The 15,638-nt window shown below is 34.2% G+C and overlaps 1 protein-coding gene across 2 annotated transcripts in view; it reads right to left on the bottom strand.

Moving 5' to 3' along the window:
* Positions 1-15,638, bottom strand: part of EXOC2 (exocyst complex component 2) — a 252,325-nt gene that overhangs the window by 160,529 nt on the left and 76,158 nt on the right. For both annotated transcript variants that reach the window (XM_040644984.1, XM_040644983.1), the window contains 2 exons: positions 13,624-13,748; positions 4,169-4,249 (listed from right to left, as the gene is read on the bottom strand). In XM_040644984.1, the coding sequence (XP_040500918.1) occupies positions 4,169-4,249; positions 13,624-13,748 (206 nt within the window). The remainder of the gene's footprint in view (positions 1-4,168; positions 4,250-13,623; positions 13,749-15,638) is intronic.

The raw sequence follows: 15,638 nt of genomic DNA on the forward strand, positions 1-15,638 counted from the left end.
CAATATTTACTTAGTTCTCTATGATGATTTAAAATATTAGAAACATTGAAAATACAAGTGCTCTATTTCTTTGCAAAAAAATTATCAAGATTGCTTGCTTTTATTCATCTTAAAATTTATAATACATATCAAGCATCTTCTCTATACTTTGATAAATTATCATACTCCTTTCTAGATTTATCCTTTGTACTCTGAATGTCATTGGTTGTCTCTGAGCACTCCTTTAAGCATCACTTCCCCTAGGATGTCTTCATCCTTTTCTTCATCCTTTCCTCATTTCCACTGATAAATTCACCTTTATCCAGTTCCTCTGGCTGCACAGCTCGAGTCTCCTGAACAGCAGCAGTGCGTACATCCCCGTCAGCTGCTGCTTCTGTAACTCCAGTCATGGTAGATTTGAATTTCACTTACACTGTTACCACTTTTTTTTTTTTAATGCACTTTCATCTTTGTGGGCCAATCCCCTCTTTTGATTATCTATTTCTATAAAAAGCCACATGAGTTTATGTCTGGGGGACAAGGAGTCCACACATCTATATGCTTGTTGTCTGTGTGTCAATATATGTATAGTGACCGGTCACAGACAGACTCTGAAGAAAAAGAGGTTAACTACTCACTGATCATCTCTCACATCTCTTATTTATGGAGTGATTTGTGGACTAAACAACTGGCAACCACTTTTGTACTTTATGCGATTATGACAAATATACTGTGATAATGGAAATCTGAACTGTGTTGCTGGGGGACAGGTGTATTTAACCAAACTGTGGTGACTGAAATTCATGCCTATCAAAACCACGCACAGCAAGCTCTGTTGATAGTTGAAAGTACAGATTTGAAGCCAGATTTCTAGATATAAATCCCAGCTCTGTCACTTACTACTGTATGACTTTAGAGAACTCATTTAATCTTTCTGGGCTTCAGTTTTTTTGTCAATAAAATGGAAATAACAGGGGTGCTTGGGTGGCTCAGTCGGTTAAGCATCTGCCTCTTGATTTCAACTCGGGTCTTGATCTCAGGCTCGTGAGTTCAGGACCCTAATTAGGCTCTCCACTGGGTGTGGTGTCTACTTAAAAAAAAAATAGATACAACAGCATAAGCCTCATAGAGAAGTAAATACACAGAGAATGTTTAAAGCAATACCTGACCCTTAGTGAGCACTGCAAAAGTTTTAACTATTAACCACCACAGCTGCTACTATAAATACTTACATAACATGTCTATACCTGCACTGTCTAACATGTAGCTACCAGCCACATAGGGCTATTTCAATTTAAAGTTAAATTTATTAAAATTAGGGGCGCCTGGGTGGCACAGCGGTTAAGCATCTGCCTTCGGCTCAGGGCGTGATCCCGGCGTTATGGGATCGAGCCCCACATCAGGCTCTTCTGCTATGAGCCTGCTTCTTTCTCTCCCACTCCCCCTGCTTGTGTTCCCTCTCTCTCTGGCTGTCTCTATCTCTGTCGAATAAATAAATAAAATCTTTAAAAAAAAAAAAAAGTTAAATTTATTAAAATTAAATAAAAATTAAAAAATCAATTCCTCAGTAATATAGCTACATTTTAAGTGCTCAATAACTAAAGTCCTATTGGAGAGCGCTATTCTATTCTCTTGGAATAAGTTAAGGACATAGGGCTGGATATGTAAATTTGATATAAATTAATAGTCATCCCTTTATCCCTGGCTTGAAATCAAGAGGGAATTATTAGGTTCAAAGCCAAATATAAAAAACACATGTCAAGGAAAATGAAAAAATTTCAATTTGAAAGGCGTCAATATTGATATATTCTGAATGGACTAAGTTTCTTATAGTTAACATTACCCTTTAGAAACTTAAAGTGAAAAAGGTTGCCCTTTTGAATTTTGAAAACTTTCATTTAAAATAACTGAGGAAAAACACATAAATTGGCATATAATTATACATATGATTAAAGCATTAATAATAATCTCAGCAAACTAAACTATATTCATACTCATCTATTCTTTCCTTCCTTTCCAAAAGAAAAGAAATTAAATTTTCCATAGTACTTCTGTAATTTTTTTTGAGAGAGAAAGCACGTGCATGAGCTGGAGGGAGAGGGGCAGAGGGAGAAGAGAGAATCTTAAGGAGGCTCCACGTCAGGTGGGGCTCAATCTCAAGACCCTGAGATCATGACCTGAGCTGAAACCAAGAGTCTGACACTTAACCAATTGAGCCACCAGGTGCCCCTCTATAATTTTTTTCCCCCTGATTCTCCAGCTTCCGAACTATGATACAACCACCTGGACAAAGGACATGTGTACAGGGCAGGGGCTGTATGTCTTACATCTTTGTATCTCACACTGAACCAAACATGGTACTTTTACAAAACCAGTCTTAAAGAAATGTTTGTCATGTTGACCTGAATTAGCAAAACCTTATCCTAAGATAGCAAGCGTCAACGTCAAGTTCATAAAAAATGTTTCCAGAAAAAAGAAAGAGTTATAAAAAGGAATACACTTTAAGAAAAATTTTTACAGCAGAAAGTCCTGAAGGAGAGTCTCATAAAGAAATGACTAGTTAAGCCCAACTTTATCAAAGAAGAGTAAACCTCAATAAAGTTAAAATGACACATTTCTAGATAAAGCTTGTGGTTATAAAGGAATAAAGGTAAAATAATTTCCCTTACAAATTTTATACCACAAGTTCCAAGGGAAGGTTTCCTAAAGTACTCTTTAAAAGAAAAAAATTATGTTAACATACTATGCTAAACCTAACACATGAAACAGATCTTAATTTTTTCCAAACCTTAATAAGTATCTATTTTCTCTTACTGATACAACAATATAATTACAATATCAGCTTGTTCTTATAAATCACTGTTTTAAAGTCACTGAAATAATATCATTTTTATTTTTACAGATATCATGGTTTGATGACAAGTTCTCCAGTGAAAATAGCATCCCTGAGTAGAAATTCCTTTCCAAGACCTTAAAATGTCTGACTATACTAATATAGAAATAGCTTTAGTAAATGTTTATTTGAGTTGAATTCAGAATATATTAATTTCAGCTACACTGGTGACTTGGTTCTCAGACAAAAACAAGGCAAAATCTCAAGGCAAAACAACAACAACAACAACAACCCACCACCACCACCACCAGATGGAAAATTAAAGTGCTGCTAAACTCATAAATTTAGGATGAAATCAAAGTACTCAAATTCTACCAAGGAAAGCCTACATCAAATTAAAGCTTTTTTCCAGAAAATATTTTATCAGGGATCCTGGGAGTTTAAAAACATTTACCAAAAAAAATTTCAGAAAGTTATCACAGGAATAAATTAAGCCAGAAGTCCAAAACTAACTCAATATCATAGTCCTGCATTCACAGAATCACTAAAGATCTGATGTGAGGGTTCTTAAATGTTTTAGCTATTCTTAACCCTATTTTATGGGGAAACCATTTGCTATACTTATATTTAAAAACAAGGAAATTCCCCTGGGCACTACTGCTCTTTGTCAAATGTTTACTATATGAGTGAAAGAGGATAATGTACTTTTAAGCTGCTAATATTATAATAGGAATTGATTCATCTGATAAGTTTCTTCCACATTATTAGGATCAGTAGCTGGGAACTAGAATGTCAGGGGGGAAAAAAAGATATAAGGGAAGTGGGTGGGACCCAAAACTTTGTATATGTCAGGTTTTGTTGGCATACAATTTTTACAAAATGTCTCTTAAATATGAAGCTGCCTTAAATTCACTTTGGAAAAAGGCATGGTATAGATAAATCAATGACATGTAAGTGTCTGTCATTCTAGGAGCTGATATTATTTGCTGTAACACTGTTAGATACATGAAGATGTGTTTCAGGGATCTGGTCAATGGCAATCCTGCCTATTGCTTCGGCACTTTCCTCTCTTTGATAATGTTATTTATATACTGGTCTCTTTTATGGTAGCAAGTTTCACTCTTTAGAAGCATATGGCTTATTTTCAAATTATGATTTCTTATAAATAAAATGCAAACAAAACAGAACATTCATTTTCAATGTTTTTACTCTCCTTTATATTTATTAAATCATTACTATTTAGAAATAAATATTAAAATGCAACTCACTGCCTGTTCTGTGAAACCAGGTCCAAGAACTATATTAAAGCTTGTTATAAAGTCCATAAATAGTTTTGGGTAGTAGGACAAAACTTACTGTTCAGAACATTCTCCAGTTTTTGCGTCATGGATCCTTCTACTTTTTCCGTTCCATCCGCTTCTAGTTTTTGATGGATAGCTAGAAAAAACATCTAGTTAAAGTGTGTGCTATTTTAGTGGGTGGGAAGACATTACATCAAAATGACATTTTTAAACAACTTTAAAAAATGGTCATATTATTTTCACTGCTGGAAAGAAGCACAAACATGCAAAAACTATGCAAAGTAACCAGCAGACACCAGTTTACGTTACTCATAGTTTAATACTATTAAAATAGTAAAATAATACATGTACTCAGTCATCTGATCATCAAGGTTGAGTGGTAAAAACGGTTAAAATAAAAAAGAAAAGTGAGATTTAAGTAACTAATATCTTTGATATTTGGCCATAGGAAAGTCATTTTTATTTCTCAGTTTCACCATCTACAAAATAGAAATACTAGTATTTGAAGCATATCAACCTCAAAATATTTCATTTCAGCCTTGGACAAACCATGGCAAAATACACATTATTCATGTTCTCTTCATTTCTATTATTTCCTTGGAATTTCTCAAGTAACATCCACCAATATATCAATTTGTGGATATACAAATTATACTATGTTTGCATGGTTCTGATAAACTTTATTTAAAAAATCACTTAAAATTTATATTTAAAAAAATGTTTTACCTGTATTTTAAAAACCTAGGGTAGGTTTTAAGCAGAGCAAATCGAGGCTTACCTAGGTGAAGCACTAAGAAATTTTTCAAAATGAAATCACCAAATATAATTTCAAATTCAAAATTCTGACATAATAAAAATAATAAAACTAGCAAAGCAAACATTAGTTGAGCCACGACCATAAATTAAGGACAATGATAAATTTCTAATGCATCTTGCTCATCTGGTAAGAAGTCAATGATATATGTTCTAATATCATTTCTATTTCACAGAGGAGAAATCCATTGCTCAGGGAAATTAAATAAGTTCACCAACGTCACAAAGCCAAATCCCAAATTTGAACTCACACTCTCTGATCCCAGAACAAAAAACTTCACCCCATATTGCCTGTATTGCATAGGCAAGCAACTTAACCTGGCTAAGCCTGTTTTCACACCTGTAGAATGAAAATAATAGACTTATTATGTTAGTTGAGAACTGCATTCAGCTGCAAATAAATGAAACCTCTCTCCAAAATAATAGCTGCTAAACACCCAGGATTTTATTCTTTCACATAACTTCCTTTAGCAAAATTTCAAATATAAGATGTGTAACTCCATGGGCTTCACAGCCAGTACAATGAAATTAACATCACTGTGATAGTAGCTATTCTCCAACATGCAAAGAGAATGTCAAACTCTTCTTAAAAGGATTTTACAGGTTCTGCATCAACCCATCAGTTATGAGTGGTAGATTTATTGTGGGGGGGGGGAGCAGGGTGTGGTCTGCTTAGGCCAAAAAAAAAAAAAAAAGTTTCGTTTTAATCAATCACTGTTTGATTTGTTTCCTTTGACTCACTGATTAGACAATTCTGGGTAAAATTCAGTGCTCAAATGCACTGTAAAAATATTCTCAATGCATAATAACATCTACTTTTCTGCTTCTTTTAATTACTTTCTAATTTTGGTCCTGTCCTTTTTTAATACCTTTTTTTAGAGCAATTTCAAATTTTGTTTGAAATTTATAAACAGACTGCTTCTCTATTAAAGAAACACTTTTAAAGAAAGAAAAAGAAATACATCTGGGGGAAAAAAAATCAGCCAGTATATTCTTAATTGTCTTGGTTGATTCACGAGTGAAAAGAAAGTTCTTTATTTAATGTTTCAAATTTGGATTATGTGGTGACAGTGACATAAAATGTTTCCACATATCAAAACCTAAACTTAACTTGAACTTATTAAGTTAAATGGAAAATAACTTCCCTATCTTTAAAGAAAGGAGATAAAAATGCCAAAAATATAAAAAAGCTAAACTAAAAACACTGCTCACACTATTAATACATTTAAAGGCTGGTGTAATTTTCTGACAATCTTATTGCAAAAGAACACATGGCACACATTTCATTTTATTAAGGGGGCATTGCATAAGGTTCTTCCATGGCAGTAAGACATTGCATCTTATAGCAGCCCTGCTTCAAATGGTGCTTTCTACGTCAAAACCATTAAAGGAAATCATGCGGCCACATTTCTGTTGCTGACAAAACCCATCACTGATCAGCAGCAGGTCAAAACGAGGTAAGCCTGGCTCCCCTCAGCTCAGTTTACAGCCGTTTTTTGCTGACAAAGCAGCTTCCTGCCGCCCATCTCCACCACAGCAGAGCCACTGTCAAGCTGTCAGCCAAGCATGAGGACCGAGAGACACTGGGATCTGATAAAGGCAATCCTATTTTCCAGAAAATTAAACCAAATAACCCAATGTCTGGTTCACTTGACCTTTTATTTTCTCTAAAAACATTTTTAAATAGTATAACTCAATAAGCAACTTGGTCCATGATCACAGGTTTGTTATTGTTTCTAATCTATTAAAACTTAAATATGTGAAGCAGTTGAACACCATAAAATTGTATTTGGGAAACAAAAAAAGTATGTATATAAAAGTTCTAGTCAAAGAAAAATCAAAGTTATAGAAAGACTGCCTAGTGATTCACTGAAATTGTTTTATTTAACTCTTATTAAAGGTGGACATCAAATTTGCAGATTTCAATTAAAAATTCAAAGTATCTGTCTATGCATTTATACAATGCCATTATTAAATGAGGCACTGAGAAATGCCGTGTGTTTACAGGCAATGTCTATAAGGATTTATGTCAGGTACACTGTGATCCACATACTCTAACCACTATATATTACTACTAGCCTATGAGACAGGAATATTCAAACTAGGCCAGAGACTAGCAAACTGTGTCTATAAAGAACCACATAGTAAATATTTTAGGCTTTGGGGGCCACCTAGGGCCTCTATCACATATTCTACTTCTCTCTCTTTTTTTCCCAAACAAATCTTGAAAAACACAGCCATCTTTAGCTCCTGGCCTGTAAAAAGATGGGCCATGGCCAAATTTGGCCCACATGCCAACCTCTGAGGATAATACTTACTAAAATAGAAGACTAAGAAGAGTTAGAATGAGGTGTCTTAAAAATTTTAATTTGTAGAAATCTTTTCAAACATTTAGTTCCTACTTCTTATTCTACCAAATTTTTATGAGAGTGACAAAATTTTATAAATTACATTAAAATAGGTTGGGTAATCTATGAATCCTTCTTTTCCTCAGTTATATGGAAAAAAAATAAATAATAAAATAAAACTATTACATAGAAGTTTAGCTAAAAGGTGTAAAGGATTCTCACTTAGAGAACTGGATCCTTGATAAACATACCTGCCTATAACCTTTATATACCAATAGACACTTAGAACAGAATGTGCCAAAAAATCAGTTATGGCTTACACTGCCTCAAGTAGCAGCAATAAAAGTAACATGAGAGGAAAGGTCAATTGTGTATTGAGCAACACGTGTTATTTACTCTGCTTTGGCCTCTTTGCTCAGGTATTCTTTAGTATAACATAAATAAAAGTAATTCATACAGTTTTGGTCCATAATTGTTCTTAAAGGATCAAGTAATAATGCTGGAATTGGCAATAAAACAAACAAGGGATTGGACAGGTGACAAGCTCGGGGAGCAGTCTGGGAAACAGTCACCAAAACAAAGGAGATGATCAGAAGGCACTGAGGAACTGAAGAAGGCCTTTAATGATATGAAAAGCTCCACAAACATGACTGTGGCCTGCAAAAACTCATGTGAACAGTAACTGGTAAGAAACTAGGCTCATCAAAACTTCAAGGAATGAAGAGAATGGCAGAGTGGCTGCCATGGAAAAGTAACACCAATTGCTGGGAATATTTTTGCAGGATATAGTAAAGTAAAAGCTACAATAAACACACTGAGGTTAACACTAGCAGATAAGTTATACCAGACATACCTGTCAAGTTCTAATTAAAATATTTATGGATATACACAGGAAAAAGCAAACTGACAGCAGCATAAAAACTTAAAGATACATAAAAGCTATACTGTCTACCTGAGCAGGATGGTTGGAAAAACACCCTTGGATGCATATGAAACAGTCCACTCAATCAAAGAGAACACAGATGATATCAAGAAGACCAGCGAAAGGTGTTTATTTATACTCTGTCATCTCTATTGAGCCTAGTTCAGATAAGAAACATCTAATTTTTCATAACTATCTTCAGGACTGTAACTCTGCTCCCCCATTTTTCTTACCTCTAACAACTCCTTTCCCTTTACAACCATTTAGAGACCACATTTCCCAATACCCAGTATAGCAGGAAACAGAAGGAAACTAGTTGAGGCATACGACTGGGCAACTTAGCAGTGTAAACTGAAAAACAGAAAAAGTTCTGGGTACCACACAGGAGAGCAGAAAGAAAGGAGTAATATTTTTATACAGAGTTATCCAGAAACAAACCATAAATGGTATCTGACATAACAAAGGAAGTGTTAAAAACTGAAGATATGAGTCTACAGATTCTAAAAGCTTATCAAGCATTGGGAAAAATAAAGATAAGACTTATATTCTAATATATCCTGAAAAAGTGTGTTCTTTTTAAAATTCAAATCAAAACAAATATATCTTTTAACCATTTAGGGAGACAGAAAAACAATCAATTCCTCCATAAGTAATAAAGAATTACATTGGCTCAGGATTTCTCTCTATAACAGTAAAGGACACTGGGATCAATTCAGAAAACAATTCTCTTATAGCCAAGAGGTAGTTCATGTATGAAAGCAAGAGACATTTCCAGACATGCAAGAATTCAAAAGCTCTAGCACAAAACATATATCCACTGTTGAAAACAAAAAATTCATATATAGAAAAGACAAAATATAAAATGACTGGCAATAAAAATTAAAGCCAATTAAGTTTATATGAGTATATGGTAAATTTTAATTAACTATGGTAAATATGCTATAAAATTAAATGCAAAAGACAAAAATAAACCTAAAAACGTAATAATAAAATGAAAAAGAAAAGGTAAAATGAAAAGGTAAAATAAAAAGCTAGCTAACTTTAGGTTAAATTAAGATCAGGAAAAAAGAAAGAGCATAAGAAATAAAGATGTCCTAGACCGTTGTCATACACAACAGGAGTCGAAAGACAACCTATGATAGAATTTAAAAACATTTCTTCCAAATCTGGAAGATTTGCAACCAACATGGTCTATATGGTACAAAGAGAAAAATGAAAACCAAAAAATATGATACAGCAATAAAACAAAAGGATAAAAATGTCAGTTATGATAAATGTACATAGCTTAAATTCTTCTATTAAAAGGCAAAGACTCTCAAAAAGGCATGAAAACATAAAAATCCTACCACATGTTGCTTAGAAGAAAGACGCCAAAATCAAATTTCTAAAGGTTAAAAATAATATGACGTATATTAGGCAAATGCATACAAAAGGAAGGGTATGAAATATTAATGTTATCAGGTAGTAAAGAATTTAATCTTGCCCCAAAAGAGGTCTGCCCTTTACCCTCAGCTCCTGAGAGTTTACCTCTAAGCTCTTTGAATTCTTACTTGATCAAAGTGTCTTTGTTTATTTGGGGGCACCGGGCCAAACCAGATAGTCTAACAATGTGGTTTATGGTGAGGACTCTGGGTCACTCAGCATTAGCTCAACCTCCAAAGGTACTAGAAATGGAGGTCAGCCATTGGAACAGTCAATTATGTCTACGTGACAGAGCTCCAGTAAAAACTATGAACACCAAGGTTTGGAAGAGATTCCCTGGATGGCAATACTCCACGTACACTGTCTCACATCACACCAGGAAAATCAATGCCATCCATGACCCAACCACGAGAGGGCAACTTTCACTCCATGCACAGAGCTTTCCTGGATTGTGCCCTTTTCCTTTGGCTGATTCTAATCTATATCTTTTCACTATAGTGAACCATCACTGTGAGAAAAACAGCCTTCAGTGAGTTCTGTGAGTCATTGTACCAAATTATCAAACTTGTAGGTGGTCTCGAGAATTGCTCCTAATTTCACAGCTATCATTATTACATTGTAATACTATAATAATTTTAAGAGAATTCAAGCCACCAAAAGTTACAAAGGAAACATGTTTTACCTACAAATAAAAACTGGCAGAATCAAAATTAAAGTGGGAGATTTCTCTGACATGTTTATTATAAATAACCTAGGTTTAAATAATCAGGCATTGATAATATATCAAACAGTGTGCCCTGATGAGAACATGTCCTCCCTTCCCATTTTTATCTTGGCACAGTGACAGAAGATTGACATTTATTAAGAAACACAATTTCTTTTCATAATGTTACACTAGACACTAACTTTAAAAAACAAATCCACTACGAACTACCAAATCTAAGAGGAAAATTAAATATTCAAATATTAAAAACACAAGAAAGGGTATCCCTAAAGAATTAATGTAAATAAAGGAAGTAGAACACAAATTGAACTGATAATGAGAGGGGCCTATAACATAGATTTTAAATGATTTAAAAATTATAACACAATGCTAAAAATGGAAATCTTGAGGAAACAGAATTTCAGGGGAAAACCAAATCAAAATAAACAGGACACAGAGAGTAGAAATTTCAGAAGTTTAAAACATGTATTTTCAAAAAATATATACACACATACACGTGCAACTACCAGTATCCATCCCACTGGAACCCACTTATCCACCATAGTGTCTCTGAAGGAGGAACACACAGACACTAACGGCCTCCTGATATAATAAAACAGAAAGGACACACTACCATGTATGATCAAAAATGTTGAAAACCAAATCTAACCTAATGTCCAAAGAGATAAGTCCAGGTAATACAATGAGAGTAAAATAAATTAAATGACACCGTGAGGAAGTCAAATTCAGAGTATGGGATATCCTATAGGACAAAGAGCTTCATCTCTTCAACAAATCAGTTGCATGGGAGGAAAAAAAAAAAAAAAAGCCAAGGCAGCAAAGGTAAGTGGATTGTTCTAGTTTAAAAGAGGCTTAAGAGACTTAAAAAAAAAAAAAAAAAAAAAAAAAAAAAAAAAAAAGAAAGAAAAAAAGAAAGGCCTAGACCTAATCTGAATCTTGATTTGGACAAACCAACAACTAAGAAAGTAGGAGGGTAACTGGGGGAAATTTGAATATGGAACGGGAATTAGATCATATTGAAGAATTACTGAAACTTTTTTGGTTGTGATAATGGCATTCTGGTGATGTAGGTCAAGGTCCTTATTTGGGGGAATCATACTTTAGTACGTAGGAGGGAAATGTCATGCTGCTTTAGACTCACTGCTTGAGATAAGTAACACACAAACCAACCATTCTCCAAAAGCATCAATGAAGCAAGTATGAAAAGATATTAGTAACTTATTCTAGCTGACAGTTATATAGGCATGACTGTACTATTCTACTTTTAACATGTTTGAAATTTTTTCATAACAGAAAAGTAAAACAAATTACCTGAGCAAATAATTTATTAGTTCTTTCAACAAATTAGCTTTTTCAGATTTCCAACCTGTAATTCCTAACCTACATAACCCATCACACAGTACCTACATATATATACACACATACAGATCCATGTGCTTCTATGGAACATGAACACCAAAACCCGACCAAAAAAGCATTTTAAAAAAACTATAGATCAATTTTGCTTAAGACAATAGGCAGAAAAATCTCTGAGGAACTACTAATAAATCAAATGCTATAGTATATTAAAATAATTGTCCAGAGGAGCACTCTAAAGAATAAAGGAGGTTTCTAGCATACACAACTGTATACACACTATAACTCCAATTTTGAAATATGTACTCATATAAGCTAACAAAAAGACCAAAAGGAAATACATCAAAATGTTAATGTCATTAACTCTACAATGGGATTACAAGTAGTCTCGGCTTATTATTTATTTACTGTTTTTTGTAATATACATTTCATTTACATCAAATGAGATGTGTGTCTAAACTTTTTAAATTTATTATTAAAATCACTTTCTATATGCCATAGAGTCACCTGCTCATGTAATTAAGCAGCTGGTCAGAATGATCTCTGTTAAACATTAAGTTACCAATATACTTCTAGGACAAATGTGATAGTTAAATGAGAATATATAAATTTAATGCACCAAATAAAACTTCTTGAAATCTGCCAAGATTGAAGCCATTTATAAAACTAAAACCATAAATAAATATGCATGTGCATACAAATACATATGTTAAAAAAAGAACGGAGAAAAAAAGCAAACATACATTTCTGTTAAGTGAAATAATTTTAATTACAGTTAATTTCTGAGAAATGCTAATCACATATGGCCAATTATCATTTGCATAGCTACTAGGGAATTAATAACTTAATTCTACTTGATAATGCTAACCTCTTTTCATATATGCTCAGGTTTCTATTAACACTGATAACTTAGGACACCAATAAGCACAAAAAAGAAAGAAAAGCATCCCTTCAAAAAATATAGAGCACATAGTGTTTATCAAAGAAAATTACCTAATTTTTTTGTTCCCTCCTAGACATTCACATTTTACTCCTTCAAAAACCTAACTTCTACTGGCAAGAAAAAGCTCTATCAGGTGCACATTTAACTTGACAGAAGTCAACCATGCTTGTTTGCCCCAGGAGGAGAGGGGTTTTAAAAAAACAATAAAAGGATGTCTATACTTTGAGGATACAAATTAATTAAAAAAATAATAATAAGTCTTATTGAAGTGAAGAAAGTGTGGCCTCTTAGTCTATACTTAAAGTTACAGGTACTTACATATAGGTACTTGGTTATAGGTATCTCTGTTTTTAAAAAGAATCAGGCTTTTACTAATATATTTTACTTTTTACTAAACATTAATTTAATTTCTATTAATTAAAGGTGATTTTAGGGGGATAAAAAAAAATACCCAACATCTTTCCCTGAAATGTCTAAAGCTACGCTATATCTATTTAATATAATTTCTTTCCCATATAAAGATGACAACATGGATGGTGGACATTTAACTACTGTATATGGGGCCCATGGATAATACCTAAAAAGAATGACACATTATCATCAGTCCTTTCCAAACCGAACACATATACAGAACTAGTCACATGTGTAAGATACTGATGGCTATAAAAGGATTTTTAAAATTCTAGATTATTACCTATTGGGATTTAGTTTCTTATCAGCCCTGGAGATTGGGCATCATGGAGAGGCATAGTCTCCTATTTCACATATGTACAGTGGGTCAACAAAAGCTTCAGAGACAAATATTTAAAGTACCAAGCCTTCAAAGAGATTCCAGCCTGGTCTGCAACAAATATTTATGGCACATTTTAGATCTCTACTTGTATAAATACAGACTGAATGTCACACCCTGTAAACACTCTGCAAGCGCAGTGTCAGGTTTCCGCTGGGAAGCCTCAGCAGATGGCTGTGAGGGTCACCTTACCTGAGAGGGCATCCTGGGCTTCAAAGAAAGTACTAAGACCTCCTTTCACATACGCCAGGCTGCCTTCACTTTTCTTGTTAGCCTGTCTCTTCAGGTTGGTAACTGCCATTTTGAGCTGTTCAAAACTGAAATGAAATTAAGAAACCAAAAGTTTGAGACTCCTAAAAAGCAAGAAAGAATTAAGATAATGCATTAAATGTAAAATACTGAAGCCTAAGTTAAGAAAGACACAGATTGATATAATATGTAACCAGATGAAAGCAAAAGCTTTCGAATTCTTACCTACATCTAAACCTTTTATTTATTACGAATGAAAATTACAGCAACTATAGAACAGATTTGTAGTCTTCATACGATCATTCCAAATATGTCAGACCCCTAAGAAGTAAATATACATGTGGGTATTTCTATAAGCAATATATATCATATGTTGATATGCAAGGTAAGGAGTTCTGACTATCAACTCCCTGATGGGCAGACCTAGATCAATGCAGTGGTTATGAAGTTATGTAAGGCAGAACTTCTCTGGAAGTTCATTTCTGTATTCTGTATATAAATTAAGCATACCATTATTCACCACATCAATATCCAGTCCTCTGTCATAAACAGTGAAATTACAGAAAAACTTGGGGGTCAAGGGGCGCTTGGGTGTCTCAGTCAGTTAAGCGTCTGCCTTCGGCTCAGGTCATGATCCTGGAGTCCCGGGATTGAGCCCCAGGTCAGGCTCCCTGCTCAGCGGGGAGTCTGCTTCTCCCTCTTCCTCTACTCCTCCCCTTGCTCCTGCTCTCTCTCACTCACTCTCTCTCAAATAAATAAAATCTTTTTTTAAAAAAAGAAACAACTTGGGGGTCAACTCACAATGTAAAGAATTAAAAAGACCAAAATACTTCATCTCTACATATCAAGCAGAGAAAAATAGGTAGGCTCTATATTTCAGAAGTTTTATTTCCAGCTAGGCTAAGAAAATCTGGCTATAAAACTTTGAATATATTCTTCAGTGCCACGATAGCCCTATACAGAAACTAGAGATCAATTCTGACTTACAGTAATAGAAAAAGCACATCCATAATGTAAAATTAGAAAATCTTCTGCAAGGAAAAGATTTGACATTTATTTTAAAAATTTATCAGGACTGGGGCACCTGGGTGGCTCAGTCACTTAAGTGTCCAACTCTTGATTTTGGCTCAGGTCAAGATCTCAGGGTTGTGAGACAGAACCCTGTCTTGGGCTCCACGCTCAGTGGGGAGTCTGCTTAAGATTCTCTCTCTCTTCCTCTCCCTCTGCCCCACCCCCACCCCCACACATGCGCGCGCGTGCACACACACACACACACACACACACACACACACACACACGTGTGTGCCCGCGAGTTGTCTCTCTCTCTAAAAATAAATAAATAAATCTTAAAAATTTATCAGGATTTTCTCTCTTTCTCTTTCTCTCTTTATATATACCAACTCTTCTTCGTGTTTTCTAATGGTTTTCATTCTAACTGGTGAAGGAAAAATTTCTCCTAAGGTATATTTTAACAAGTTGACTTTTCAAGAATGTAAATTTTAAGCAATAAACCATTCACTTATTCAAACACTGTTACTAAACGTAATTGTTTAAATCAGTTTTGCAAAAAAGTTACAAACATGCTCTTGTAGAGTGTGTAGTAAAATGTAATTAGCAGACAAAAGGGAGCAGGATATATGACCTTGACTATTTTTTAGCTAATTTTAAGGCAAATTTATGCAAAATGACAAATCAATTCATCTTCCTTTGTTCTAGGGAAGGAAGTATGTTGCTAATTTACACCAGGACTTGAAAGTTCTATTATTTGGAAAGAGAGAGGTCATGTTTAGACACATCAGTTCAGGTACCAAGCTGAGACTCCACAAAGTTTTAATGTGTTGTACAAATATGAATCCTATAGAAACAATAAGATAGCAGGAAATAAGAATCTGCTAACTGAGAATACCATTTCATAAATAAGGGAAAGGACACTCTGAGATATTCATGATCTCGCCCAA

This window comes from Ursus maritimus, unplaced genomic scaffold, assembly GCF_017311325.1.
Source record: "Ursus maritimus isolate PB19 unplaced genomic scaffold, ASM1731132v1 scaffold_30, whole genome shotgun sequence".
NCBI classification, from domain to species: domain Eukaryota; kingdom Metazoa; phylum Chordata; class Mammalia; order Carnivora; family Ursidae; genus Ursus; species Ursus maritimus.